The sequence below is a fragment of the Tyto alba genome, unplaced genomic scaffold, assembly GCF_018691265.1.
Source record: "Tyto alba isolate M040663 unplaced genomic scaffold, T.alba_DEE_v4.0 Super-Scaffold_30, whole genome shotgun sequence".
Taxonomy (NCBI): Eukaryota; Metazoa; Chordata; class Aves; order Strigiformes; family Tytonidae; genus Tyto; species Tyto alba.
In genome coordinates, this window is record NW_024881305.1 from 2,795,261 (window position 1) to 2,823,255 (window position 27,995).

Below are 27,995 nucleotides of genomic sequence, written 5' to 3' on the forward strand. Positions count from 1 at the left end.
ATGTAATGTGCTTGGAACAGAGCTCAGAGAGGTTTTTAGGAATAAAATTGCATTAAGCAAAGCTGTAGATAGAACTGGCAAAAGTTCCAAGGGGAATATACAGCCACCTTAAAACATGGGTGTTTGATCAGTGCTCACAGTGAAATGCCCAAATGGCCCAATAGCTGAAAAGTTTAATTTTTGTTCCCGGTAGTTATTAAATATTTAATATCAAGAATCTCTGAGGGGCGCTTCACGCCGCTCAAGGCACGGGATTTACAAATCTTGTCAGGGCGAAGCGTGACGTGGTGAGGTGTGGTCTGAGGCGCGCGACCGGCCGCCGCTTTCCAGGCTGTCACCCGTGACGTGAAACACCCTCCCCCTTCCCCCCCCCCCCGGGTGCACCTGCCCTGATGTCACTGCGCCGTCATCTCACCGCTCTTCTCCTCCCTGGCAGGGCTGAGGGATCGCCGTGCGGCGCGTTCCCGAGCGGGCGTCACACGCGCGGCGCTGACGTCACACAGCCGCGGAGCGGGGGGGCCTTCCGTCACACGCGCCGTGCTGACGTCACACGCGCCCGCCCCGCCCGCCCGCCATGCAGCCAGCCGGGAGGGGGCGTGTCCGGGAGCGGGGGGGCGGAGCTTCCCTCCCCCGCTCGAGCTCCAGCGGCACCCCCAGCGAGGACGAGCGCGAGGCCGCCGGGTGGCGCGCCGAGGCGTCCGAGCCGCGCATGCGCGGCGCCTGGCGAAGGGCGGGCGCAGCGCGCAGGCGCGGGGGGGACCCGGCGCTACCGGCTCCGGCGGCCATGGAGCGGAAAGGTGAGCGCCGCCGCCCCCCCCCCCCCCCCCCCGCCTCGGGCCGTGCCCCCCCTCCCCGGGTCCGCCGCCCTTCACGCCTCTTTCCCCTTCTCTCCCTCAGTGCTGGCGCTGCAGGCCCGAAAGAAGCGGACCAAAGCCAAGAAGGACAAGGCCCAGAGGAAGTAAGTGCGGCCCCCCGGCTCCTCTCCGGCGGCGGCAGCTCCCGCCGACCCGGCTCTGCCTCCCGCCGGTGCCGCCGCCTCTTTGTTCCCCGCGGGGAAGGGGCTGCCGAGCCCGCCGGGCGCTCCTGGGGCGGAGGAGGGCGTAAACCCCCTCGGGCTAGACGGGCTTTGAACGCGACTTTAATTGAAGGCACGTTTCGCGGTTTAGGCAGGCTGGTGGCCCGGGGCGGCTGGTTTTGCCGCCCTGCTCTGCGACGGGGCTGGATTTTTATTTTTTTTTTTTTTTTTTTTTACCCCCTCCCTCCCCGGGCTTCGCTCTGTCCTTGCAGGCTCTTTCCCTCGGCCCCGGGCTGTATCTGGTGGCAGATGCTGGTGTCCCCTCACCTCGGGACCCTCCTGAGCTGGCTTTAGGCGCCAGCTCCTCATAACTCTTTCCCCACCCCCCACCTATTTTATTTTATTTTTTTTAAATCTTGCCCTAAGAACGCTGTGATACATTGTTTACCTCTTTCTCTAACTTTGATGCTCGTGTGTGGCTTCTCTCCTACCACAGGAATTTCACAAGCCTTTATATGTGGTGAACTTTTGGATGCAGATATAAAAATTAAAAGGTCTCGAGTAAATACTAAACAATGGCTCCCACCAGACTGCATTACGTACTGCATTCAGTGCTGCTCGTGGGTTCCTTTCTAGTGAAAGGTGATGTAAATCCTAGAGCTGGTTCTGTGTGCTCAGTAAAATGCTGCTTATTTGTGTAAAATCTCTGGTACCTCAGGGGTTTTATGTTCTCTGGTGCCTAGGAACCAAAGGTATTTAGTAAGTAAGGCTTTGGGTATGGGAGTTGGAGGGGTTTTTCTTTAGCCCTGGAGTAACGCTTTCTTAGTCACTTCCTCAGACAGATCACAGGGATTTTAAAAAAATTTTCCGGTTGTCTCCTGCAAAGATTCAGTTGTTTTGAGATGGAGCGTCTGAGGGGTGAAGAGCATTAACTAAACTCTCTGGGAGATGTTCGTTATGTTTCTGTGCTGTTTTGTACATGTTCCTGGTATTTCTTGAAGATTAGCATTAGGACAATTTTGAAGAGCTCTCCTCTTTCTATACTATTATCTACATCCTAATTTCTGAATGAATAATCCATTATTTAACTCTGTACCTGTTACTTTCTTTTTTTTCTTGTTCATCTGCAGACAAACAATACTGACTCTGCCAATAGAGTCCGCAGTTACAGTTGGAAAGACTGATTTCTGTGTAAATTCTGAAGTTGCTGAATGGTAACTTTCAGCGCTGGCATGCTTTTTTTAAAAAAGTCCTTTTTAAGCATGTAGCCAGAACAGGTTAACTGCACTGCTGGTTAACTGTTGATTTTACCACTAACTTTGATTTGAGTGGAGAACCATGCTATTGGTAAAATGCTCTTTTTATCTTCTTAAACTACATGCTTCGACTCTGTTTTCTGGTACCATACATTTATTAGATCCTGCTTCAGAAATTAAAGAACGTTGCATGTACTTTATGCTTTACATTGTTCAACAAAAAGAACCCAGTGTCAGTCTTGTAACTTTAGGTGCAGTTCCATGACACGCTATTTAAATTCAAAGCTGCTCTAGTTAAATCTTCTAAAATAAGCTTAACTGGGTTGTTGCAAGACTTTCTCTGTAAAATCTAAACTTGAAACCACATAGAATGCCCTTTTAACATATGATGTTCCATGGTGGTTGTTTAGATCACACACATGTAATTTTTTCTGTATGAAGGGCAGTAAAAAGCATGAAACAACTGATTTTAAAAGGTTGAGGTTGGTAAGTATTAGGAATTATCTTATTGTGGGTAAGTATAAAAATGCAGAGAATGTTCTAAAGGGATTTAAAACAATTCAAAGTATTTTTCACTGTAGAAATGAACTACACCTGTTTTAAGTTTCCCTATCAACCCAGTCTGGTTAAAAGCAGGAAAAAAAAAAAAAAAACAAAACACTTGGAAAGGTCTTTGGACTGTATGTAATACAAAACTGAAAAGTTACTGCTTTTTTTCATCATTCAGTAGTTAAAATTGCTATTTAGGTTCAGACAAGACCAACTTAAACTGATTATTTACAGAAAATCATTATAACTACTAATTATGGTTCTGTGTATAAGATTTTTTTTTTTTTTTTATGGGAAGGTCAACCAAGTTCTTAATTTTCTGCAAATTCAGGATGTTCATATTTCTTCCTATCTTAAAAGTTTTATTTGATATCAATGAAGGAATGAGTGCGTTTATCCTAGTACACTCTTTTGCAGAAAGAGAGCAGGCAGTTTCTTGGTAATATGGAGGTGAGGTACCTGTGTCTTCCCACTCCAGTAAAACTACCCCAAATCTTTTGGTGATGTGGAGTAATCATTAAACCAGCTGTCTCAAATCTTTGCTTAGGAAGTGTGTACTTGCCCAGCCTGCTCGCCGGTCCCGTGTCTGTCACTGTGGAGCTGGTAGAATATCATGGCTGTGTACCTTTGCCCAGCTCCCATTTCTGTGAGAATTGAGGAGGAGTGACAGGGAGAGTGACAGCCGAATGCCTTGGAGGGGCAGAAAGCAAGCCCAGGTACAGGGAGATCCTGAATTCTAATATTGACTATCATTGCGTTGCTTTGTTGCCTTGAGTGAAGCATTGATTTCAGTTTCTTATTTCAGCCTTTTCCATGAAAAAGGCAAGGAATTAGAATCAAAATTGCTTTAATCTAAAATTTTTTTTTTTTTTTAGAAAATGAGAAGCAAGCTCAGCTTTAGTTGCTAATAAAATGTGGAGAGTTTGGTACGTAGGCTACTGCAATGTGTGTTGCTGCCAAAAGACAGCTTTGCTGAAAGCTATCTGGGAAGTACGTGATGCATTAATTTTATCATTTCATGAGGTGTGAACATCTCAGGCACTAACAGTCAGTTGATTCCTGAAGGCACTCAAAAAATCCTGGCTTTAAAAAAGGAGCTTGTAGACTCACAGGCTTTTTTCCTTACTAAAACTTTAGTAACTTAGACTGTAAACTCTTCAAACAGCTGTATATGGTGAGGTGCATTCAGGTAGATATTTTTGCCCATTTGTCGGAAATGCAGAAGACTTTTGCAGTACTTTGAAGCAGGTACTAATATCTTTGGAGTTCAGCATTGGTACACAAACGTGGTGGGCATAATATTTGCCCTGGTCCTTAGGAGGGTGGGGGAGCTGCACAGTGTTTTCCTGGGAACAGCTCTTGTGCTAGTTTTCCTCGTATGACTTCTAGGGAACTGAGAACAGAATTCCCGTGCTCTGGTGTTGCATGAACTGTGTTGGATGGGGATGTCCATGAATGCAGAAGGAGGAAGGAGCGATGGGTGTCCCAACGGTTCAGTCTTTCATCTGCCACGAGGTGGCTGCTTCTTGCTTTGCAGGTCCCGTAGCACAGAGGAGGCCGTGTGTGTACTTGTAATGCCTTGCTGCAGTAAGGTAGTGTGTGTGTTTAGGAAACGGTGCGGGCTAACGAGAGCTTACAGGCTTAATTTTTAAAGACCTCAAGTGCTGTTTGGAGGGGAATGTTGCTTTGAGTCAGCCCTTTTGTGAACAGGGCATCCATTCCTGGATGAAGTGGTGCTGGAGCATGCCATGTACGTGCTTTCATTTGAAAGAGATTAATTTCCTATGCTGTAAGTCTGCTGTACTATGTGAATGAAAGCCTGATATGTGAGGAAGATCTGGTATTTACTTCAAAACTATGCTTCTATTTGAAAATACAAGCTTCTGTTTGAACTAAAATACAAATATAGATGTACTTTACCAGTTGCTCTGGTAATTTGTAATGGAATCAGGTACTTGTGACTGTTAGACCATAACTGCCTGTAAAATACTGTGGCTTTTTTCTGTCTCCGCTGTATGTTACAAACCCTTAGAAGCTCAAACTGTTCTCTTTGTCCTAGGAAAATATTACTCTCTAGGTTACTACGAAGATTAAGACCCAGAATTCTAAAACTATGCTAAAAACCCAACCAGATTCAAAACAGTTAAAGAAATGGACAAACTGAACAAATAGTTCTCTATTATAGCTCATTTGCCCTGAAATTAAGAAAATAAGTGTGTGATTAGAACTGGGCTGCAGGTCTGTATGACGGGTGTTTCATTGACAGGCCCAGATGATCATCCTGTTTCATCAAGTCCAGTGTCTTGCTTCAGCGGTGTCTCTTATGTTTCAGGAAAAGTTGGGCAAACCCAGCCGTTCTGTGTAAGGGGTGTTGAACTGATTGTGCCTCTAAGCAGAACATTTTATTACTGTAAGAATTAATAACTACAAAGGTAGTGACAGCCATACAGTTACAATATGTGGCTTGTTCTGAAAAATGTACATGATCTGAAGTTCTTTCTTCTAATTTTGCATGCATCGGTGAATTTAATCCTTTCTTACAGGCTTTACTGAGTGGGAGATATTTTTTCACAGGACTTTCAATAGTTCCTCTGGCTCCCTCTACTCCTGGAGGGAGGGCAGTGGCAGAGCTGGGTTGGTACAGTACCACTGCCTTGGTGCTTCTCCCTCTTCCCAAATGCATGTGATATTCAGTATTTTCAAGATGCTGATTTAGTCTTGTCTGTAATTTTCTGGCCAGAGTCTTGATGTGCAATGAAGCCTTGCTTCTTTCTTCTTTCTCAATAGAATTGCTATGAAGAGAGACGAGAAAGTTGGTAATTTTTCCATCTGTGCAGTCTGGGGAGCAGAAAATTCCTAGTAGAATGTGATACTTTCCAGTTTGTTATTGCATGTCTTGCTTGTATCACTTTTCTGCTGTCTTTGAGGAGCCCTGGAGTTCTGACAGCCCTCTCAGGTTCTTCCTCAACTTGGTTATTCAAAACTACCTGGGATTGGGATCTTGGATTATGTTTTCCTCACTTGTCTTTCATAATTAATACCAGGGCTATATCTTCCCTAAGTATTTTGAACAGAAGTTTAAGGCAGAGTCAGTATGTCTAGCCCACAGGATTTTTTCATTCAAATACAGAAGTGATTATCAGACTATGACAGGACACAACTGAAGATCTGCTGGTTTCCATGGAAGTCCCTTGGTTTGTAATAGCTGGAATAGCAGACAGTTCTACAAACAGCTTGTTAAATGCTTTTGTGGGGGAGCGAGCATGGGGAGCAAGAAACTTGATTGCCTCTGTTATTTGTGTGCTAATACCGTTCTCCCGTGAAATTCCTTATTGCTTATCTTCAAATGGAACTGCCACAGATCCACTAAACAAAAGTATGTCTTGGTGCTGCTGAGTGCCATTCTTTCAAAACTAAATGTTAGACCATCCGCAGTCCTCTTAAGTCGTCAAATATTGTGGATCTGTCCTACTGGCAGAAGATATCAGTTCTTTATTCAGAAAAATAGGGATGCAAGAGTGAGTGAATTGCAGTAATAACAAATTAATGTGGATTATAGACTCGTAAGGCCCCCACAATCTATGATTTTTAATTCCCACAAATACTTAAAAATTTCCTGAGCTGAAAGGTAAAGTGCTCACAAGCAGGAAAATACTTTTATCCTCTCAGACCTGAATTCATACTGAAATAAACAGTTACAGCATTTATCAAACACTGGGTTTGCCAGCAGATCTGCATGTAGGCATGTTGGAGGCTGGCACCAGAAGCAGTCATTCTGACTAGATGTGCCTTAACATGATCTTGAAATTACACACTACGGCAGAGTAATGAGATGCAGTCTGGCAAGCATACTTCCCTTAAAGAGACATTGTCTTGATGCACAGATATGAAAATGGGAGAGATTTTAGAACCTGGCTTTTCAACATGCCATATGGAGCTTTTTTTTTTTCCCTCTTCCCTTAATGAAAACAAGGAATCCTTAACAGCACTTGAAGCAGATCTCACTGCAGTGGGTGTACCACCCTGAAAATCGTTGGCTGGATGGTTAAGGTGGAAAGCAACGCTTCTTCAGCAAGAGTCCTGGGGTGTGTTATAGTATTCTTATCTGTGTCTCCTGCAGCATGAGCTGGATTTGTCATTAGTCTTACGTTCGTTGAATTGAATTCTGTTTGGGGATGTTTCGTGTGTGTAATTTGAGCTCACACATAAGAAATGACAGTGTTTATAAAGGTTGTGCTGCAGGCGGCTTAAAAATAATTTAGAAAAGCAATTGTCTTTGGTTTCCCACAGACAGGTGTCATCTCTGCAAATAGCAAGGGAATAGCAAACTGAGGTGAAGAGGAATAAGGAGAATATCTTTTTTCTTAGCACATTTATAAGGATGAGAAGTGTGACAGGAGTTGGATGAAATGTATGCTGCCTTCCTTGCTTGAAGGTGAACGGGCTCTGCTTTTGTATCTGTTCAAAGCAGGTAGATAGGTAGCATGGACAGTATTTCTGCCGTATTGGGGACAAGAAAAATTACTTGCTTCCTGTACAAAACAGAGTTTTGAAGAAGTTGCTCTTAATGCTCTCAAATAGGAGAACCAAACACTTCTCTTCAAGGAGTTTGTTACGTAAGTTATCGGGGTGGAGAAAACAAGTTCTCAGTTTTGATGGTGAAGTTACATGTGGAGACTTGGCTGTTGTGGTGGCTTGACCAGTAATTTATAGTGAACAGTGAAGGAGCCTGTGCTGGTGCCACTCCGCAGCACGAAAACCACTGCTTTTCATCGCGCCATCTGTACTGACAGGCATGACTCTGCTCTCCCATCTTCTTGTCCTCTACCTCTCGTTGGATCTACCTGAGTGCAATCTGTAAGAGCACACATTGTGTGATCGAGGCTTCTTAATAGTTTTTTACCTTATTTTTAGTGTGTTGACCAGACAAGTGATTCTATGGGAAACTGGCAAGAGAATACAAGTGTTTTTTTCCAAAGTCTTTGAACACCTTTTGTAAGGAATAAGTGAGTGACTGAAATCTTAGTTCCTGCAAATAACTGTTACTGCCCCTGCTATGCATTGCAGAGGTGAGCAGAGTTGTCAGGTGATATATTTGACGAATGTGGAGCAAAATCCTGTCTACAGTGGAAAATTGTGCATGTTGTTAGCACCTCTTCTGATACGAAGAGGTTTGGCAATGCTGAACTGTTAAAAGGATGTTCAAACTTCATTGAGATTTTAAGGTGAAAATATTTTAGCTATACAATCAGATTAATCCAATTCTTCCTTAAACCTCTTCATTGAAAACTGCAGAGCCAGCTTCAGAGTGTCTTTCACTCATAAACAGTCCTCAGTCGCAGAGAAAAATCTCTAAATTATTGCTTGGTGTGTCACATTGTTGCTGACTTGTTTCCCCTATCACTTACATAAACCAGCAGGATAAACAGGCACAGGAAATGGCTGGTAATTCTATGTTGTTGGAGGCTGATTTTAAGTGCCTGCTGCTGTGAAAAATGCTCAGTTCACCTTTTTAAAGAAGATTTGACAACTCCTGTTTTTTTTGGTACTTTTAAGCATAAAGGATAAGTTTTTCTTGTAACTCTGGATGGGGGAGGTTTGGAATTGCTTCAGAAAATTCATTTTTACTTTGAACGCCCTTTCTCTCCTGTGTGATTGTGCTGGCATTTCTGTATCAAAAGGGTTGGACTCTTGGCAATTACCATGATCCTTGTCTTCATCCGAGCTTTGAATCCAATGGACTATTGAATAGGCAAATAAAACCGGCTTGTTCAGGAAGATGAAACAGAGTATTTGACTGAATTTCTAATTTCATTAGAGAGAAGATTGAGACAGGTAAACATCAAGAGAAGGAGATGAATCTCTTTATGCTCAACCCCTAACATGACTGAATTTGCAGGAAGATCAGCTGAGAGCAACCCCCAGCCTTGCTGCAAGGCCCTTTACCTGCAATGCAGTGCTGTGCATCTGCAGCTAGGTGGTGGAGGCAAATCCCTCTTCTCCCTCACTCTTGCACAAAGCTTTGCTGCGTTGAGAAGAACCAGCCCCTCTGCCTGCCGTTGATGTCCCCCTGCTTCCCCAACAGTGTGGCATTTGATTTTTAATGGCTCTTTCGAAAACTATTGGGCTCTCTTCAGGAATATCATTATCAATGGGAGGCCGTGCTTCATGCAGGTAGGTTACCCTCTTTTTTTTTTTTTTTTTTTTTTAGTGTTGTGAATTTGCAGTTCTTCAGGCATTCCTGAGAGAATAAGGACTTTTGGGAGGGTTTTTCTGTGTATGGATTCACACAAATTCCATAAGAGCCAGCATTCTGGCTTAGCGTTGCTATTCCACATTGTTTTCCTTACGTGAAATATTGCTATGTAGTTGTAGAGAGACCCTGCAAATCCAGTTAATTCTGATGATTAATAAACACATTGAGAGAGCAAAAGTAAAAGGTGATAAAGGTGTTCTGAAGTAGAACAGAGGTGTCTATAAAAAAAGTACCCTAGAACACTTGAATTTTAATGTGTAAGCTTTTAGCCACTTCTTCTAAGATCTTTATATATTTTATCTGCATTTTGCAATATTGCTGACAGCTGTTTTGGCTGTCATCTTTAAATACTGAGTATGGATTTTTCTGCTGTCTTTAGCAGCCTTTTGTGCCTTGTGGAGTACTGTCTGTGTGAGCGAAGCACACAGATGAGGGTTGTGGTTTTGTGTATCAGTTTTTCTTTGGTATTAATACATATTCTGCACTAAGTCTTTCTTAATCTGTATCTGCAGCTGACATGGCCACTTTGGGGGAAGAAGGTGGTGGGATGCAATAATGTCTAATGAATTTTCACAGGAAGGCAAAGGAATGAAATGTGTTTTGGAGACGATTTCATAAAGGAAATAGCACTGTAGAAATGTATGTGACCTGAATACGGCTCAGTAACATTAGTTGGTATAATAGATTATAATATGGACATGAAATGCTTTTGGATCCCCAGGACAGACTCAGATGCAGACTCCAGGGTGTGTCATGTATGAGGTTGTCAGCATGATTCGTCAGCCCCTTAGGAGGGGCGCAGAGAGCTTCCAGGAGAACGGGGTTTAGTGCTTCCAGTAACTTCTTCCTTGATGCATGAAATTACTATTATTGAAAAGCATTGGGACTGCAGAACGGCATGATGTTTCTGTCTGCATCAGGGGTTCTTAAGATGAATTTTCTTTTGAATCCGTTCTAATCCCCTACATGTTGCGCAGTTACAGAAGTGAAAATCTTGAAACAGCACTGGGGAGAATTACTATGTACTACTTATGCTATGCTATGGGTGTGGCTACTGGGTTTAAATTCTCCTTTCTATCCCATTCTGCGTTCTGGTTCTCTTCACCCTGTCTATAGGATTTGTTATATATAAGCATCCAGTTTCCCCTTCAGCCGTTCTGTCCATGGCCCTTTCTTGCCTTTGCTACCTGCTTTTCATTTGGTTATAGTCTATGTAGTCTTGTAGCTCAATTGTCACCAAAGGAATGCAGCAGTTTTAAAGTAGCTTTTTGACCTCCAAGACTTTTTCTTCCATCCTGGTTTCCTTCTTCCTAACCCCAACTTGTAATTCTGTGGCTCACGGGGAAAAAAGTCTAAATACTAAATACCTTGGGTCTGGATCAAGCTACGGGGTTGTCAATAAATGTCTCTTTAGTCTGGCAGCAGTGGAATGGACTGTCCGGCAGTCTTGTTCCATGGTTTGGGACCACAAATCTGTGTTGTTTATATGTTCTGAGTTAAAAAAATCATCAGGACTTAATAGCTCTGACAACAGACTGAAAGTAAATGTTGGGTGGTTTGGTTGTGCCCAGGATAACCTTTGTAGATCCTCTTCGCTTTAATGAACCTCAATTCCAGACTGTAAATGGCTAAAAGTTTAGTCATGATCAGGTTGGAATGGATGACTTCTTTTCATGCTCCATAGATATTTAAGATGGCCATAATTTTAATATGTAGTAATGCATTCAACTTACGAAATTTCAGCAGGCTGCATGTGTAGTAGGTAAATGCTGAACATTCGTTCTGCTGTATAACTACTCAAAATTGAAATATTAAATTTGTCCCATGGATTAAGATTAGTTAGTGCAGCCGTGATGTAACAACTGGAGTCCTCTGCATTCTAAGCTGTAAAAACTGCATCCAAAAGCCCACATGCATTAGCATAGCCACTGGCATAACCAGTGGCTGTCTCAGCAATTACTCCTTCCTTGAGCAAAAGGAGTTGAATTTGAAATAGGGAGGTGGAAGATGTCAGTTGTATCTGCTGCTTCACTGGAACAATAGTTTCAATACAAGAAACTTCCACTAATTCACACTGACAGGGAAGCTCATTGTAAATGTTATCTCGTGCTTGTACGTCATTGCTGTAAAGAAGTTTGTTACCCACCTCTTTGGACAACTCTTTTTTTTTTTTTTTTTTTTAGAATCTCATACTACTAAGAAAAGAAAGCTTAATGTTGATATCCTGCAGTACTTTGCCATTAAATCTTGCCAATGCAAATGGACTATAGGTTCTGTTTTCATTATAAATGCTTGCTTTGTACAAAAGGATATTGAAGATTAAACTTTCTAGACAATTAACCATTCCCTGTAATGCTTTGTAAATAATTTACTGGTTTTAGTATTACCGTTTTGTGAGCTGTTTGGTTGTAAGCAGTGTGCTGCCATCAAGGAGGAGTCGAGGTGCAGGGGAGAGAGCAATATGTGTTAGCTCAGGGAACTCAAACACAGCTTAAATGCGTGAGAGCAGAAAGGCGGCCTTTGCTAACATGGTCTTCAGAAGCAGGAACATAAAATAGCACATTTGGTGAAAAGTTAAATACACAAAATCAATGTTTTCATTTATGAATGTGGGAGTGGAAAAAAAAATACCACCTTGGTGCCTGATTTCAATCTCACTGCAATTGCAAGCTCTCGGAAGGGTTTACAGAACATCTGCTCCGTGTGCTCCCACTCTCTGTAGTTCAGACAACTGTAATAAACTTTAGACATTCAGTAAAGAGACAAACTAGAAATGCAGCCTACCACATGAGTGAAAGGGTCAAAGGGCACAAGTTCTAAAACACTGGTTTAATTTTTTTCAAAGGCATAAGAATTAATTGATGCTAGTCTTTAAAATAAGGTTAATCAACATTTAAATCTTCAGATTTTGTATGAAGTCACATCTTAAAATATAAATTTGCTTTAGCGAAGTCCTCACTGAATGAAAGTCTGAGAAAGGGATTCAAAGCGACTAATGTTTTGGTGGGATCACTAACCTTTTACCTCACTATATTGTCTGATCTTTGTTCCACTATAAAAGTGAATCTGGGGCATTAAGTTGTATTTCTCACTAGTGTATGAAAACTTGTTTCAATCTACTTTTATACTAGCTTAGAAGTAAAAGCATTTAAATGTGAAAATAGTTTTTCTGAAGGCTGAATATTGCATCTCCTCCATTATCAGCAATCCCTCGTGTGAAAGGCAAGCTCCTGAATGAAGAATAACATGTGAGAGACATGCAGTGTGTTCTCTTTCAGACCCGACACTCAGCATCGGGGCCCTGCTGCTCATTCAGAGAATGATCTTCCAGAGCAAGAGGAAGAGATCCTGGGATCAGATGATGATGAGCAAGAGGATCCAAATGATTACTGTAAAGGTGAGAACTTGCCTGTTTAAGGCACAGGATTTTCAATGTAATCAAAAAATTCCCTTGATTTCCTATCTACTATAGAGAATGAAAATAGACTCCCGCTTGCTTCAAGTGGTTTTTGAAACTGCATGATGATAACATTTTTCAAGCTAACCTGAAATGGAGAAACTATTCTCCGAGGTTCCCCCTGTTATCAGTCAAGATGTGAGTTGGAGAGCTGTTTTTAATGCATGTGTTTAAGGCTGGTTGCTTTTCCTTTGTGCCAGAGGGCTTTCAGAATTGGTACAATCAAGTAGGCATTCAATTTCTTTTTGATTTTCATCAGAAAAGTGACACTTTCAAATCAGTTTGAAATTCTTCACTTTTTTTTTTTTTTGGAAGATCATCATCTTAGTATCCATTCTTCAGATAACTTCGTGTCTGCAAATATAGTCCTCACTGTTTCTCTGAGAGGAAACTAAATACAGAGCAAACAGAAATACTGCAGTATATAATTCCATATCAAAAGGGTCAGGCTGTTTTTCAACATTGCAAATACTTTAGAAAAGACAGAATACTGATCATATAAATGCAGTTGATCAATTAGTTGAAGCTTGAATGTGTGCCCCCACCTCCAAGCTCCAAGTAAGACTATTTCTTTGATACTATTTATTGTATTTAGCAAAAAAGACAGAGGGAGAAGCATGTAACAAATGCCATATACGTGTATTAAAAAAAAAAAATACAAAGTAGAAAGAGCACAGTGCATGTCAGTGCTTTACTTCAAACCATTTAGATTACTTTGAGCGTGCTACCCAAGTATTTGTGGGATTTTGTTTGTTGTAAAGCAAGTGGGAAGAAGAAAGCCATTGTGTGAATTAGCAGTCGCTGCAGCTGTCACTGTTGTAACCAAAATCTTTTAAGTGAAGAAAAGGGGCTTCTGGTGCTTGAGCTAATGAAGTAATGGATAGCAATTCTATGTCTTGTTTGTGAACCAGTCAGTCAAGAGAAATGAATCTTCCTGGCAGAGCATGCATTTCACGGGTGGTATTTGCTGACCACAGTTGAATAGTAAGTGCCTGGAATTTAGGGTGTAATTCTGGGTTCTGGCAAAAATGTATGCCTTAACAATCACAGTGTCTTCTCTTCATTCTGTTCTCTGCCAGTTCCCTTGTGTCTTTGGTTTTTCACATCTTTGCTTCCAGCATGGAATCCTCCTGCCTAGTCAGCAGAGATACTAGGGGTGCTGGGAGGAGACTTTCCCGTTTTCAGTGATTGTTAACTGGCAAAGTGCCTTTCAGCCAGGAAAGCAGTTGCAAGGAAAACTCCGTTGGGATCTTGGGTGCAGTACTCTTTCATGTAATGGGGACAGAGCATGTAAAAGCAATGCTGGTGTGTAGCTGTAAGATTCTGTTACTGAACATCATAAGCTGTGCTGTCCAAAGGTGGTCAGTCTAGCAGACTTCAGATGCTTTCACTGAGGAAATAATCTTCTGTGATGCTGCAGTGACGACTTAGTGAAAAGGAGGAAAAGTCAGTCATTCTAGTTCAATTATATTAAAACTTTCAGTCAACTGGAGGACTGTTCACAGCTCTTCCTCTAACATGCTGTATGTTTGTTCTAGCAAGATCCAATTAGAGAAATATTTGCATTTGTTTATATGATTAAAAATTTAAACACATCAGTCTGCCTCAAGTTGTGATGCTTGTTCCACATACCTGCTCTTCAGCACTGGTGTGATCTCTTGATATATCAACTTCCCACTGTTTTTCTAGGTGGTTATCACCTTGTGAAAATAGGAGATCTCTTTAATGGACGATACCATGTGATTCGGAAGCTTGGATGGGGCCACTTCTCCACTGTGTGGCTAGCTTGGGACATCCAGTAAGTCTCTTCTAGCTAGTGTTTCTGGCAGGAATGCACAGCATTACACAAATATGATCAGAAAGCATCCTTTTACTTTTAGATAAAAACACAAAACATAGCTGTCCACATCCTATCTCAGAAGTTACTTTTGATATTTGCATGCACGTGTGTGTGGGAGGGAGTTAACAGGACAAACCATATATGTGGGAAGAGTGCTCTTGTGTTCAGCAGTCTCTGACCTATTATTTCATTTTCTGAGAACTGACTAACATGGATGTTTTATAAAAAGAGACCCAAAGACAGTCTTTGAATGCTTAAACCTTATTTTTCCATGATGCCTTAAATAAGTAGCTCTCTTGTTTGCAAAAGAATTAGGATAACTCTGGAGAGCAAGTTCTTTGTATGAGTGTTAACAGTCTCCAATTTACTTACCGTGTGTGTAGAGGGAGGAGATTTGTGGCAATGAAGGTAGTGAAGAGTGCGGAGCACTATACAGAAACAGCTCTGGATGAAATCAAGTTACTAAAATCGGTGAGTCCCTGAGAGTGGGATTAAATCTTTTTTGTTACTTTTTTTAATTCATTTTGGGGAGTTCACGAGTCACATGTTTGATATTTCTGGATCATCTAGCTGCAGAGAATTTGGATAGGAACCTAACAGTAGTGTGCAGTAAATCTGACTTCAGAATTTATTCTTGCTTGCTAGTTACCTTGAGGAACACAAAATTAATTCTCTTTTTCTCTACAGGTCCGCAACAGTGATCCAAATGATCCAAGTAAAGAGAGAGTTGTTCAGTTATTAGATGACTTCAAGATTTCAGGAGTTAATGGTTCTCGTATCCTTTATGGAATGAAGGCAGAGAATTGCATAAAGATGGGAGTTTGCTGGGTAGCTGTCATGTTAGGGCTGGTGAGCAATGCCCTGGCATCCCTTTCACTGCCTGAGGAAACCTAGTGTAGAATCACCTGCCTCAAAACTGCCTGCTAAGCTCAGATCCAGAGTGATCATTCAGCCTGACATAATATGTGTAAGTCATGGAGACAGCACTGCTTAGTCATGCTTTTAACATGCGAGATGGGGTGACTGCATCTGATTTGTGAATCAGGACTGAACGGCTTAGTGTCCGAGGTACCTTTAGGTAAGAGATCCCATCTATCTTAAACCCTCAATTTTGCAAGCAGCCTCGTAGTATCCCCTTATTTAAGTAAAGCAGTACAAAATGGTAAGATCAGTAATTAAAAATAGCAAACACATGCAGTCTCTAACTTGGTGATAAGGTTGTTTTCTAGTTACAGAAACATCTTACCTTGGGTTTTATCAACATTATTAGGATGTTTAAAGTGTATTGCTTTGAAAATCCCCTGTTCTGTGAGCAGCCTTCTAAGAAGCAGTCATTTGTGGCAAATCCTAACGAACCCTTAAAATTTCAAAGTTGGATTTTCTTGCATGTCTCTGCTTTGCAGTACCTTGAATTTTCTTTTGGTGAGAGTTACTACACTGCTGGAAAGAATAGGGCTGTAGATTATAAATGTTCTAACACTTTTTTCTAAAAGTAGCCTCATAATATATTTCCTCTTTTTTTTTTCTGGTACCTGGCACTGAGTAAATGTTGACTTGACCTTGTATTTCTTTCTCTCTTGCAAAACACATGCATGTGTTCTGCCAGTGTGGAAGACAAGCACTCCAATAAACTCCTAGAAGTTTGGCTTCTAAAGCAAATGCACGATACTGATTATGTCACTAGCGTGACTGTAGCTGTTGAGATCTTTATAGACAAAAAAGCAAATAACGTAAATATTTTTGAAGTCTAGGCTTGTCAAAAGTTTGGTTTACTGGTGAAGAGGCAAGGGAGGGTGGGGAAACTAACTTAATTGTTCTGAAGATGGCTTATGAAATGGAAATTTTATTATCTTTTCAGGTAATGATGGTACAGAGAGATCTGGCATCAAGTTTTGCCTGGGGCAAGAGCCTAGGCTGTTCCAAAACATATGTTGTTGGCTCGGTGCTGTCTCAATACCAGCACAAAAATACAAATGCATTTTTACTTGTGTATCTGGCTTCCACTCAAAGCAGGAGATTGCTACTGCTGCATTAGGACCATTGTCCTAGCCAACTCCGTTCCTTTGTATTTTAGGTTTTAGGTAATGACACTGGTGTGTAGGAGAAGATGGTGCTGTTAAGGAAGGTAGCTTCTCTAAGCTGTGTCAAAATGATGAAGGTTCTCTAGTACAAAATGCTTAACTGGTATGGATTTCTTTTGATCTTTAGTCCTGGGAATTCAGGGCTCCTTGGGTCAGGATGTCCGTCTTCTTCCTTGACTAAGTTCCAGATATCTGTATGGTATTTGAAGTTCTAGGGCACCATCTCCTGAAGTGGATCATCAAGTCAAATTATCAGGGGCTTCCACTCCCTTGTGTCAAAAAAATCATCAAACAGGTAAGTTGCAGTTCTGACTGCACTGTTACCCTTGATCCAGCAAGAACTCTTTCACTAATCTTTCTCAGATTCAAGAAAACAGGAGTTAAAAATCAGTGCAGTCTCTCATGCAACAAAATCATTCTCTATTGCAAAAACCTGCCGCTACAGATATTTATTTTCTGCCACTTAAACCATGATGGGAAGCCAGCTTTGCTTTTAACTTCTTACCCTGGTTATTCCTCATAAGTGCAAGTATTTTTTAAAAGTGTCACAGTAAATACGGTGCTTAATGATCAGAAGAGCAAGAGAAACCTGTTCTTCCTACTGGATGGTTGCCTAAGAAGAAACATGTCATTCTACATGTGAGGTGGAGGGGAAGAGGAAAGAATGATTTTATTGTAGGGTATTAAGATTAGATTTTCAACTGTGGTAAGTTATGAGGGTAAAGAGACGGTGTTTTAAATTCATGATAAAATCAGCCTGTGAATCTATTTTTTTTTTTGGAACTGAATGGTAACCACTGGTCGCATTATCTCTAATCTGGAGCATTCTCAAACACAGTGTCCTTCAGCTTCATTGGTCATCGTAGGAAATTTTGCATTTTCACTTCACTCAATTTGTTCATTCTTTCTTTTTTCTCTCCTGTCTGCAGGTTCTTCAGGGTCTGGATTACTTGCACACGAAGTGTCGAATCATTCATACAGATATTAAACCTGAGAACATTCTTCTGTGCGTTAACGACCAGTACATCCGCAGGCTGGCCGCAGAAGCAACAGAGTGGCAGAGATCTGGGGCTCCCCCACCATCTGGCTCTGCAGGTGCTTTTTTCCTGAAAATTGGTGCTATTTCCCCTATATGCCCCCAAATCATCATTAATCTCACTAGGGAAAACTTCCTGCATACAGTGGAACAGTAATGCAAGCAACCTCTGAAAAGCCAACTGTAAATTGTGAAGTTAATCATAAATTATAACTCAAAGATGATCCAGAAGGCAGCTGTTTGTGTAAGAAAAATGGAGGGAGGATACATGCATGCTGGCACCTGTTTTTAACACAGCCAGTCTGGCACTGATTAAGTGGTAGGGCAGTCAGTCTTGTCTAGCACACACTGCATAAATGCTAATGCACTCAATATAATGCTGGAGTGAAAATGTGGTGAGGTACTTCTGACATTTTCTTTAAATGTTTATTTCCTTTAATTGTGTGATGCTGGAAATGCATTTCATGAAGGTCATAACGAGATGCTTCACCTGTTGTCAGTTTGCAGAAGTCTGGAAAACTTTTAACAGAAACTGCTTCCTTGACGTGCCATCATCTCTAAAGATCTGAGAGCAAATTTTCTCTTGTTCCTAGTTCTTAGTGTTCCTCCTCAGAATATCCTTCTGTACCAGTCTCTAGTTTTCAAGAGCTACTGCACTGTGTATTGGAAGATGCTTTCAGTCATCATTTTACAACACTGACATTTAGCTGAGCTCATCATAACATAGCTTAGCCTAGGGAAGCTCCCTTCGCTTTGGTGTTTTAATGTTTTGGTTTGCATTGTCTTTTCAGTCAGATGCAGTAAATGAAGCTGCATGACAGGAAGTTTAAGTCTTCGATATCGGTCAAAGTCTAATATCTGGAATTTTAATTATGCATTCACTCATTTAATAGTTTTCTCTTTTTTTATTCTTGCTGTAATTTTGAAGAGAAATGAGCCTTCAAAATAACATTTGCTGATAACTTTAAAATGTTGTTACCAAACCACACAGGAAAAGCTTACCTTAAGACAAGAATGTAGTTGCAGTTTTTTAATATAAACATGCTAATTTACTGATCTTCCTTTCCCTTTCAGTGAGCACTGCACCGCAGCCAAAACCAGTAAGTGTAATAGCTTTCACATGTAAGTACCCATCTAGTTAACAGTATCTACTGCATTGTTTCATAATGCAGTCAGCATTAAGGGAGAGCAACCTTATATCTGAAGGAAAAGCGTGATTTATGTTTGTCGTAGGCATAGGCATCAGGTTTAATGCTGTCTTGAAGATGTAAGTTGTATTAGCTCATATATTACCAGAACAAGTAGTATTTTTGGTGGTGTCAAGGTCTGTTGTGAAGGGGACTGTTGTCTATGGAGTCTGAGATCCCTCATTTGGAGAATACCGGAGGTTCCTTGGGTCAGGACAGAAATGCACTGGTAAGAGCCATAGACAACTGCTCCAAAGACCTTAATACCTGCTTTTTATTTGGGAGAACTGTATCCAGAGCTTTCATCCCAGACTGCTTCTTCGCCTCTAAAATAAATTAAAACTTGACATATTTTAGTTCTATTGAAATATGAAATGTTAAGTCCAATTTCTCTGCTTACTTCTGTGTAGGCTGACAAAATGTCAAAGAATAAGAAAAAGAAGTTGAAAAAGAAGCAGAAACGGCAGGCTGAGTTGTTAGAGAAGCGAATGCAAGAGATAGAGGAAATGGAAAAGGAAGCAAGCCCTGGGCAGATGCAGCCTGAGGAGGAGGAAGAAGCTCAGAGCCCTCTGGAAATGCTCATGAAAGTTAGTCCATCGGAGGAAGTGGTCATCAAAAAGACAGGTATGGACCTAAAGTAGCACAGTGTTGTCCTTTCACTTACGCTGGCGTGAGTAGAGTGAGCACCTTCGGTGGAGGTGGCCGTTGTCAGTTTAGCCCGTCTGCATTGCGTTCTACCCTAAGTCTAAAGAGGCTAGGAAGTTTCCTGTTACAGACTGAATTAATGAATGGTTGTGTTCAGCTGCGTTTTGAGAACTACCTACTCCTGAGGGGGCTCCCTGGAACAGCTTCAGCTATTCCTTTGTTTAGACATATTCTGCTATCTTCTCCTTTTCTGCTCTTCCAGCTGAAGTCATCGTACAAGAGCAATCTATTCTAATGGAAAGCAGTGCGGAAAAATGTGTGACAGAAATAAACTGCAATGGAGTGATACAAATGACGGACTTCCCAGACTCTGGCAATCAAGGATCTGTGCGACTCGAGGATGACCTTCACAATGCCAATGACTGTGGCAATCACCCTCATACGCAGAAGAAGGAGAACTTCCATAGTTGTAACTACAGTCAGCGTAACGGCGACTCGGAGAACAGGCCTCAAGAAGCAATGTTGGACTCGTTCGTGCCCTTAGTTTCAGAAGATTCCATGGTGTGTCAGCCCACATCCAACGAAGAGCAATCATTCAGTGAGCAGGAGATTAACCATTTGCAAGAAAGCATCCGGACAGAGATACCTTCAGAGGATGAGAATGAGAATAATAGTCCGTCAGACAACAAAGGTATAAGAGGAACCCTGTGAGAAAGGGCTCCGTTCTCCTTGATGTGGGAGAGTTGTGTTGCAATACTTCATCGGTGTTGACAGAAACCTCCATTTTGTAGGCTGAAGTGATCAGAACCACCTGTTTGAGACTTTTCCTGCCAGGAGTAATTAATCTGACAGTCCTACTCTGAGACATTCACTGTTTGTAGCTTCCACTTGTAGTTGTACCTTAGTTTTGACTATTGAATGCATAAGAATTCCCATACATATGTACCTATACATTTGTTTTTCAGTATAGGAACATTCTCCCCTTTTATCAGGTGTTGCTTATGTGATTCTCCTTAATAGTTAGAAATGTAAGTCTACAAATTATCACTGACTGTTAAATTATGGGGTAAGTACTGTTCAGTGTGTTACAATTCTGTTCTTAACATGGAGCCCAGGTAACTCTTCTCAGTTACGTGAGATGAGGAAATGTTTTCCCAGAGCTGGAAATGCAGTCTGACTGAAACAAAGCTTATACAGCATACAAAAAAAACCTCTTTAATGCTTTTGTTTAAATATTATTTGTTTCGGGGGTGGGGGCAGGGAGAAACTATAAATCTTGTAGGATCAGGAGAACATAAAACACAGTAGTGTACATCAGTTTAAACACATTCCAGGTGTGTGTGTGTGTTAAAAACTTGATTCAGTTGATAAAGCTGTCCTTTTTTGCATCTGCGTGTCAGGGCCAGATGAAGTATATCTGCTTGGAGGAGGGGAAACCAAAATTTGTACTACTTAAGAACATTTCTGTGACGTTTTCTTGATGGAGTACTGCTGGGGAGTTACATGAATGAAAAGTTGCAAGTGAAATTTAAAGCTTTTGAAACTTGAACTGCATTTAGTTGAATGCCCATGCTAGATTTCTAGGTGTAGTTTGCTTCTCACAGCACTCTCCAAAATTGTTTTAGAGCTACAACTGGGTTTAACTTAGTGACTTAATATTTTTGCTCTCCACTGTGTCATTGAGCAAAATAACTGTGTTATTGGGAAAAAACTCCTGTAATGGTCTGTGTTGCAGCAGTGAGTGATGGTTATGTCAAAAAGATGCTATAATATGTAGCTTCTCCTTCTTCAAAGATTTGGGAAGATTTTAGAGGCTTGTTCTGTTTCTGGCAATGCCCTCATTTAAAAAGCCTGTCTGGATATAGACTGACTTTTTAAGGCTGTGCAGAGAGTGCTAGAAAACAGTCACTGCTGCATATGCTTACTTGTCCTTCTGCTTTGTAACAGCAGTTGGGTATTAATAGTGGCAGCTCTGTTGTTCATAGTGCAGACTGCTGATTTTTGTACCTAGGCTGCGGGGAGGGAAAAGTTCTGATCTATAAGCAAAACCCTTCCTGGGTAGGGAGAGGGTGATAGGATTTGGATGACAGATGGTGACACTGTCTGTGTAGCTTTAATCAGCTGCTGTACACGTTGCCTCTAGGAAAATCAACTGCTGGGAATTTCCTTCTTAATCCTCTTGAGCCCAAGAATGCAGATAAGCTCAAAGTGAAGATAGCTGACCTAGGAAATGCCTGCTGGGTGGTAAGTTTAAAATCTTTTCACATTGAATGTTTAAACCTGCTAATTCGTTCACAGTATGCCAAGATGGAAAAGAATCTGTAAAATAGAATCTATCTTAGACCTGCTTGTGAAAGTAGTGACAGTTTGATACTGTTGGGGGGAAGAGAGAGGGGGGAGCTAGGGCACAAAAAAAGAACTGGTCCTCTGACATGGGATTTCAGCCTGTGTTCTGGGTGCCTCACTGGTCATTGGGTTACTTCCAGTAGGCCTGTGAACATTGTCACATCTAATGTGTAGAAATCTGTGTATGTGAAACTTCTGAAGGAGTCTGTAGCTCTCCTGGAGAGTGAGAAAGTTGCAGACAAGTATTCTGATGTGCCAGTTCTGCAGTTTATTAGCTTGTCAGATCATTTCAGTGGATTCATGAACACATGAAAGACTTATAACTTTATTCTTTGATGGCTGTGCTGTGCTGCTTTTAAATGCTTGACATTTCAAATGGAAGAAATGTCTATTTTACTTGGCTTCATAAATGGCAAAATGCTTCAGATCTTGTGGGAGAGATGAGTCTCAGACTCAGAATTGCACATCAGGCTTGCAGCTCCTGGCAATGTGGTCTCTTACACTGGTGTTGCTTGTCTGCTTTAAGGTAGCTGAATTGTGGCCTGTCTGTCATTGGGTAGGAGAGGGTACAACTTCTGAAACAGTCTTCCCTTACTCTATTTTTGTGGCTTCCTTTCCTCTAAATTTTGCTGGTCTGTTTTATTTAGAGTGTCTCATGTAGAGCATTTAAAGAGTACTTGTAGGAATATGAGGAAATGTTTAATGAGGATGTAAAATTCAGATCATATGTAATGGGAATGAGCTTTGATCTGCTCTGACCTTCCAGGTTGTTGATTCTTCCCTTTTGAACAGAGTTTAACTGTTTAGTAAAACATTGCTTCTCTTTAGCACAAGCACTTCACTGAAGACATCCAGACGAGACAGTACCGATCCCTGGAGGTGTTGATAGGATCGGGGTACAACACCCCTGCTGACATCTGGAGCACGGCGTGTATGGTGAGTGGGGTCATCTGGGGGATTTTAAATTGTTTCTGTGGAGCATTTTGGGAAACTTGTGTGTGCCGTGCACTCTGGGCTGTCAAGTCACTAGCCAAGCCTGGTGAAAAACCCTCACAGGTGTTCAGCCAACTTCTAGACTGGCTGAATACCATGTTTCCATACCAAAGTTGTTTGTTTTTTTTTTTTTTTGCCACGTGTGGCTTTCATTTTGAAAGTTAGTTTTGCTCTACAGCACTGTCAGATTTCAAATATAACTGTATTTTGACATCATGCTTTGTGGAAAGCCAGGACAGTTACGCAATTGTGAAGACAAAATCTTTTTTATGTCAATAGCCTTTCTGCTGCATCCAGCATTGTTTCACAGATGTCTTCAGTATAAATTCATATTTTAATCATCTGCATCCTCTGCATGTTTGGAATCATTTTATAACCTAAGTAATGCTGAGACCAGGCTGAAGCTATTCCTGTAATAGCTGGCAAATGTAGAATATAATGATTAAAAAGGGGGAAAAAAAAAAAAAAAAAAACAGTCTAGTCACTGCATGTGCATTTTTGGAGTCTCCATTCTGTTTTCTACAAATCAAAGCTTAGGTTTTATTTTTTAAGCTCAGAAAATAGTGAGCAAAGTAATTATTTTTGCTGTCTTGGAAAACAAGCTGTGATTTTTGATGAATGTGGTAAAACAGAATGCAGTAGGATCATGTTGTCTCTGCAGAGTGTGTGGCCAAAATTATGCAGTGGTTCTGTTGAGTGCCTAATTCAATAGTTAGACTACAGCAGTTCATAAAGAAAACTAAGAATACAGAAGGCCAGAGGTACTGTTTTGAGTAAAACTGAATACATAAATGGTAAATGTGTCGTGGAACTTAGGAATGGTGAGTTGAAATGAATGCAAATGTTTTTCTCATTTAAAATGTGCTTTCATCTCTACCGATGAATGTTCAGTTAATAACTGTTTGAAAAATGTCTTTTTACTATCTGAAATTTGGATGGAGGGGAGAATCTTTGTAAAAAAATCTATAGTTTGGACAAGACATGAATTTGCAAAATGCTGTTGAAGCAGAAGAGAGGCTAGGCATGTGAAACACCTTCATTTTGTACAATTTCACAGAAGCGTACTGGTCCAGAATTCAGCATAGATACACTCATGATGTTTTTAATGCAGTTGTTAAAATGTTGCAGAGTAATTGCACCCGGTAAGATGGCAATGGTGTACTAGAGTTCTACAGGTTATTCTTCCCACCACTTTGCTTCTGGCCCACAGAGATAAGCAGAATCAACCTACAGTAAGTCTCAAAATGTGTAAAGTGCGTAAAAGTGATTTATCGTGCTCGTTTCTGTTTGTTTAGGCCTTTGAGTTAGCAACGGGAGACTATCTGTTCGAGCCTCATTCTGGGGAAGATTACTCACGGGATGAAGGTGTGTTTGTCTAAGTCTTTCCTTCTTAAAGTGGGATGTGAAATACAATGGGTGCTTCTTCAGAACGAGCCTTCTCTTGTGAGTTAGCAGTGCGAAGGCAAAAAGATTATTTGCACAAATCAGTGGTGTTAGGGGACAGCTGTGCTCAAGCCTCTGCGGTGAACCACCATGCAATAAAGTCCATGTTCTTATTCTGATGTTTTCCATTCCTCTTACCACTGGATTCTCTATCTGCTCAAACAGCTCTCAAATGGCCCTCAGCTTTTTGTCCCCTTTGCCCCCTGACTTTGTCCTTGCTTGGTGTAATCTGATTTCAAGTGGATCTCAAAGTAATTTTTAAGAGAGATATGGTCTTTGTACTTATATCCTGGAGGAGGAAACTGGGGCATAGAGATGTCTTGTGTGGATGTGTCTCACTGTCTTTTCTTTTGAAAAAATGCAGATCACATTGCATTGATCATAGAACTTCTGGGGAAAATACCTCGCAAGCTCATTTTGGCAGGAAAATATTCCAAGGAGTTTTTCACCAAAAAAGGTAAAAGGAAGCCAAGCACATGTCACTTATCCCCTCATCCCCTAACCCAAAAACACAAGAGGGCCTTGCTGGAAATACCAGTTAACAAGAGATGCTCGAAAAGATGCCTCAAAGTCTTACTTTTGTTTTATAAAAGGCTTTCTCAGTAAAACTGCAGCTAAATAGAAGGTGTTCATGTCTAACTGCTAACTATCCTACGTCCTAGTACTTGACATCTTGGTGCAGATCAAATGCAGCAGGTAGAAAAACAATACTGTAGCTGTTTCTTCAGACTTGATTTGACTTTATTTAGCTGATATTTGTCAACTAGAGGTGTTGACTCACCTTTGAAGTCTTTTGTAGACAACTTTGTTCCATTTCTAGCGTGCCAGTCACCTAAATAGTGCCTTGCATCCTGAGCCATGTTGTCAGGACGCATTATACCATTATCATAAACCCTAAGTGCCCCAGAAATGTATTGAGTCTCAAGAAAAAGTTTCTGACCTACTTTGATACTTTTCTTTTAATAAAACAAACCTTTTTTTGTTAGTAGTGTATCGCTTCCTCAGACGCTGCTGCATGTATTGCATGTATTCCAAAGTCAACAGCACAGTGTTTATCTGTCATGTCAACTGGTATAATTGGTGATTTAATGAAGTTAAACAGTATTTGCTGATATTGGATCAGAAATAGCAGAAGGAAAAAAGAAGCCTTCAAGGAAGTACATTTCTAGAACAGTTTTCAAAAGCAGATAGAAAAGGAGTTTTAGTATAACTTATTCCTTCCTCCAGCATGCCCTACCATTTTATAGCTGCTATGCCCAATGCCTCAGAACAGTTTCTAAATTCAGTCTGCCTTGTGTAGCTGTTCAGTCTATTTTATTCAGCTCCCATGACTTGCACTTAACCTGTCTGTTTTGGTTTTCAGGTGATCTGAAGCACATCACCAAGCTGAAGCCCTGGGGCCTTTTTGAAGTGTTGGTGGAAAAATACGAGTGGTCCCAAGATGAGGCAGCTGCATTCACAGACTTCTTATTACCTATGTTGGAGCTGATCCCAGAGAAACGAGCTACAGCAGCAGAGTGTCTCAGGCACCCCTGGCTTAACTCATAGAGGCTTGAACCCAATGCCACGGCACTACTCTCTGGTTTACAACATAGCGTACATGCACCCAGCTGCCCCTTCCCAGATCCATTTTTTTTCCTTGTTCATTTTCAGTGTGAAGTTCTTCCTTCGAGGCTTCCAAGATTTTAGATAAATCTAACCTGTTCTGCTGAGTTTGCTTGTGTGACTCAATGGGGACTCTCCTCAGCCAGTGGGCATCATCTGTGTTTTGCCTTGATTGGGCTTCGCCAAAGACTAATTGACTAGAATATGAAGTTTTTCCTGAGTCTCCTCACTGTTATGCACCGTGTGTTACAGATGTGAGCTCACCTGTGCTCAGGTATGCTCCCTTAGCTAAATTTCGACTCTCATTTCTTCATGAGGGGGATGTGAAGATCCGAACACCTCCTTATCTCACCGACTCAGAAGTCGGTTTCCCACTGTTGATCCAGTAGCAAGCAATGGGGTGAGAAGTACCAGATTGGCACCGAGGTGATGTTAGTTCCTTGTAGAGCAAAGACCTCCAAATCCTCCATCATTTGCTAGGTGTCTACTGTATTCTTTGCTTTCCAGTCACATAACTTTTCTTTAGTTCTAGCTGCTTGAATCTTTTGAAAAGAGCTATTTAAACCTAGGTTTTAGTATCCTTTATTTCTTCCTCCAAAGTGCCCTGCCCCTTTTTCCTTCCCCATGCCCAGATAGTCAGAATAGTTTCTGAAGTTGGTGACGTTTTCCACTCTAATGCCTGTGACTAAAAGGTGACAAGTAAAATAAGCAAAAGCTGGAACTGACTCAACGCACAACCTTCAGCGTACAGATGGGTGCGCCCTTTGGCTGCAGAGGGGTAGCCTTGTTGCAGGCAACTCTTCTAACATTTTAGTGAGCTGTAAGTTTTTTTTTTGATTATTTTTATCCCTTACTGGCACTTTTTTGCCTTGCTTGAGGCAGTTGCTGTATCTGAGAAATTGGCTTTCACTGATGCAGTCTACTCTGGCTCTTAATTTTTGACCATTCGCTTTCTCCCAGGAAAAGGGTGGCAACGTCTGTATCACCGCCATGCTGTAGCCCTTGACTTTCCAAATCAACACTTGAAGGCCCAGTGTGAAGATACATTTTCCTTTAACTTGCTTGAGGTGCTGGCCTTCAGAAATAACTTCCCAGGATGGGACTGCCTTTTATTTTCTAGGCCATTAGCACAAGGAGAGCTAGCAGAAGTGGAAGAGAACTCACTTTTCCGTGTAGATACTGAATTAGAAGCAGGTTTTAGAGTTACCCCAAGTAAAAATGTTCCGTGGGGTTTCTATATAAACTTATCAGAGGGGGTTGAATATAATGAGTAAATTGGTTAATTTTAATTCAGAGTTAAATCACTGTGGCATTTGATAGTTTTATGATGGCTTCTTCTAGACTTGCCCGTGCTATTACAAATTCAGTGCATCCTCCTCTAAAGCAAGATTTGGCAGCGTTGAGGCTTCAGAGGCACTTCCTTACCCTGGACCAAACAGGCCTTTGGATTCGTGGTGGCTCTCAGAGCGTAGAAGCTGCTGCAGGAGCGTGCTGGAGGCCACGCAGATGCTATCCGAGACGATGACATTGCCAAAGCTGCCGAGACCACTGTTACGTGTCACTTCTGTATGTGTGTTTGGAACTCCTGGTTTGTAAGGATCGTTCATTCATAAACCTTGGTGTCATTTAATCCACTTGAACAGAGTTTCTCTGGTCCAGTGCCTGATTGGGCTTATTAATGCAAATCATGCTGCATGTTCTTTTAGGGGTAGACCAGGTTCTCTATGCATATAATCTAAAATTAAAGGAAGGTAACGTACCAAAAGAGTGCTAAACTGCTGATTTGACTTTTTATTTTTCCCTTTCATCTGGAGTTTTCCAGTTGTGTGTCACTTCCCTATCTGTTCCAGAAGGACTTGCAGACAGGACTGGGTTCCAAAATACCTACTGTCTACATACTGTGAAGATACATTGGCAGGGCAAACAATTTCTGTTGTCTTGAAAGCTCACCTGGTCCTGTGTACTCAAGACTGGCCGATTAAAGAACTTTTCCTAGAAGGGGTCTGCCTGCTTCGACTCTGAGAGCTAATTCCTGTCCTTCCCTTCCCTCTGCCACCCTGGGCTGGAGGAGGACGTGTTTTCCCGTGGCAGCCGAGGCCAGAGCCAGCTTGTGAGTTGAAGACCCACAGAAGCGACCGTCAGGATTCGGTCTTGTACCGTGTGCTCGTTCACTTGGGGTTTGTTAAACTTCCAAATTGCCGCAAAGTGCTCACACTAAAGGATTTGTATTTGCTGTGTCAGTCTAAAACCTGAAGGAAAATACATTTTTATTCTTTCTACTTGGGT

The 27,995-nt window shown here is 41.4% G+C and overlaps 1 protein-coding gene across 4 annotated transcripts; it reads left to right on the forward strand.

Annotated features, from left to right (window-relative positions):
* Positions 1-574: 574 nt before the first annotated feature.
* SRPK1 (SRSF protein kinase 1) lies at positions 575-27,988 on the forward strand. Of its 4 annotated transcripts, none has more exons than XM_042800038.1 (16): positions 575-797; positions 898-958; positions 12,355-12,473; positions 14,223-14,331; positions 14,757-14,844; positions 15,061-15,148; positions 16,643-16,749; positions 17,384-17,549; positions 18,565-18,590; positions 19,088-19,301; positions 19,585-20,013; positions 21,466-21,566; positions 22,497-22,604; positions 23,957-24,026; positions 24,469-24,561; positions 25,468-27,988. In XM_042800038.1, exons 1-16 carry the CDS (start codon positions 575-577, stop codon positions 25,650-25,652), a joined length of 2,187 nt encoding a protein of 728 aa, XP_042655972.1. In that variant the 3' UTR covers positions 25,653-27,988. The 4 variants fall into 4 exon arrangements, with proteins under 4 accessions (XP_042655972.1, XP_042655973.1, XP_032865365.2 ...); XM_042800039.1 differs by having other exon boundaries at positions 691-797; positions 12,340-12,473; XM_033009474.2 differs by lacking the exons at positions 575-797; positions 898-958 and adding an exon at positions 8,787-8,994 and having other exon boundaries at positions 12,340-12,473.
* The last annotated feature ends 7 nt before the right edge of the window (positions 27,989-27,995 follow it).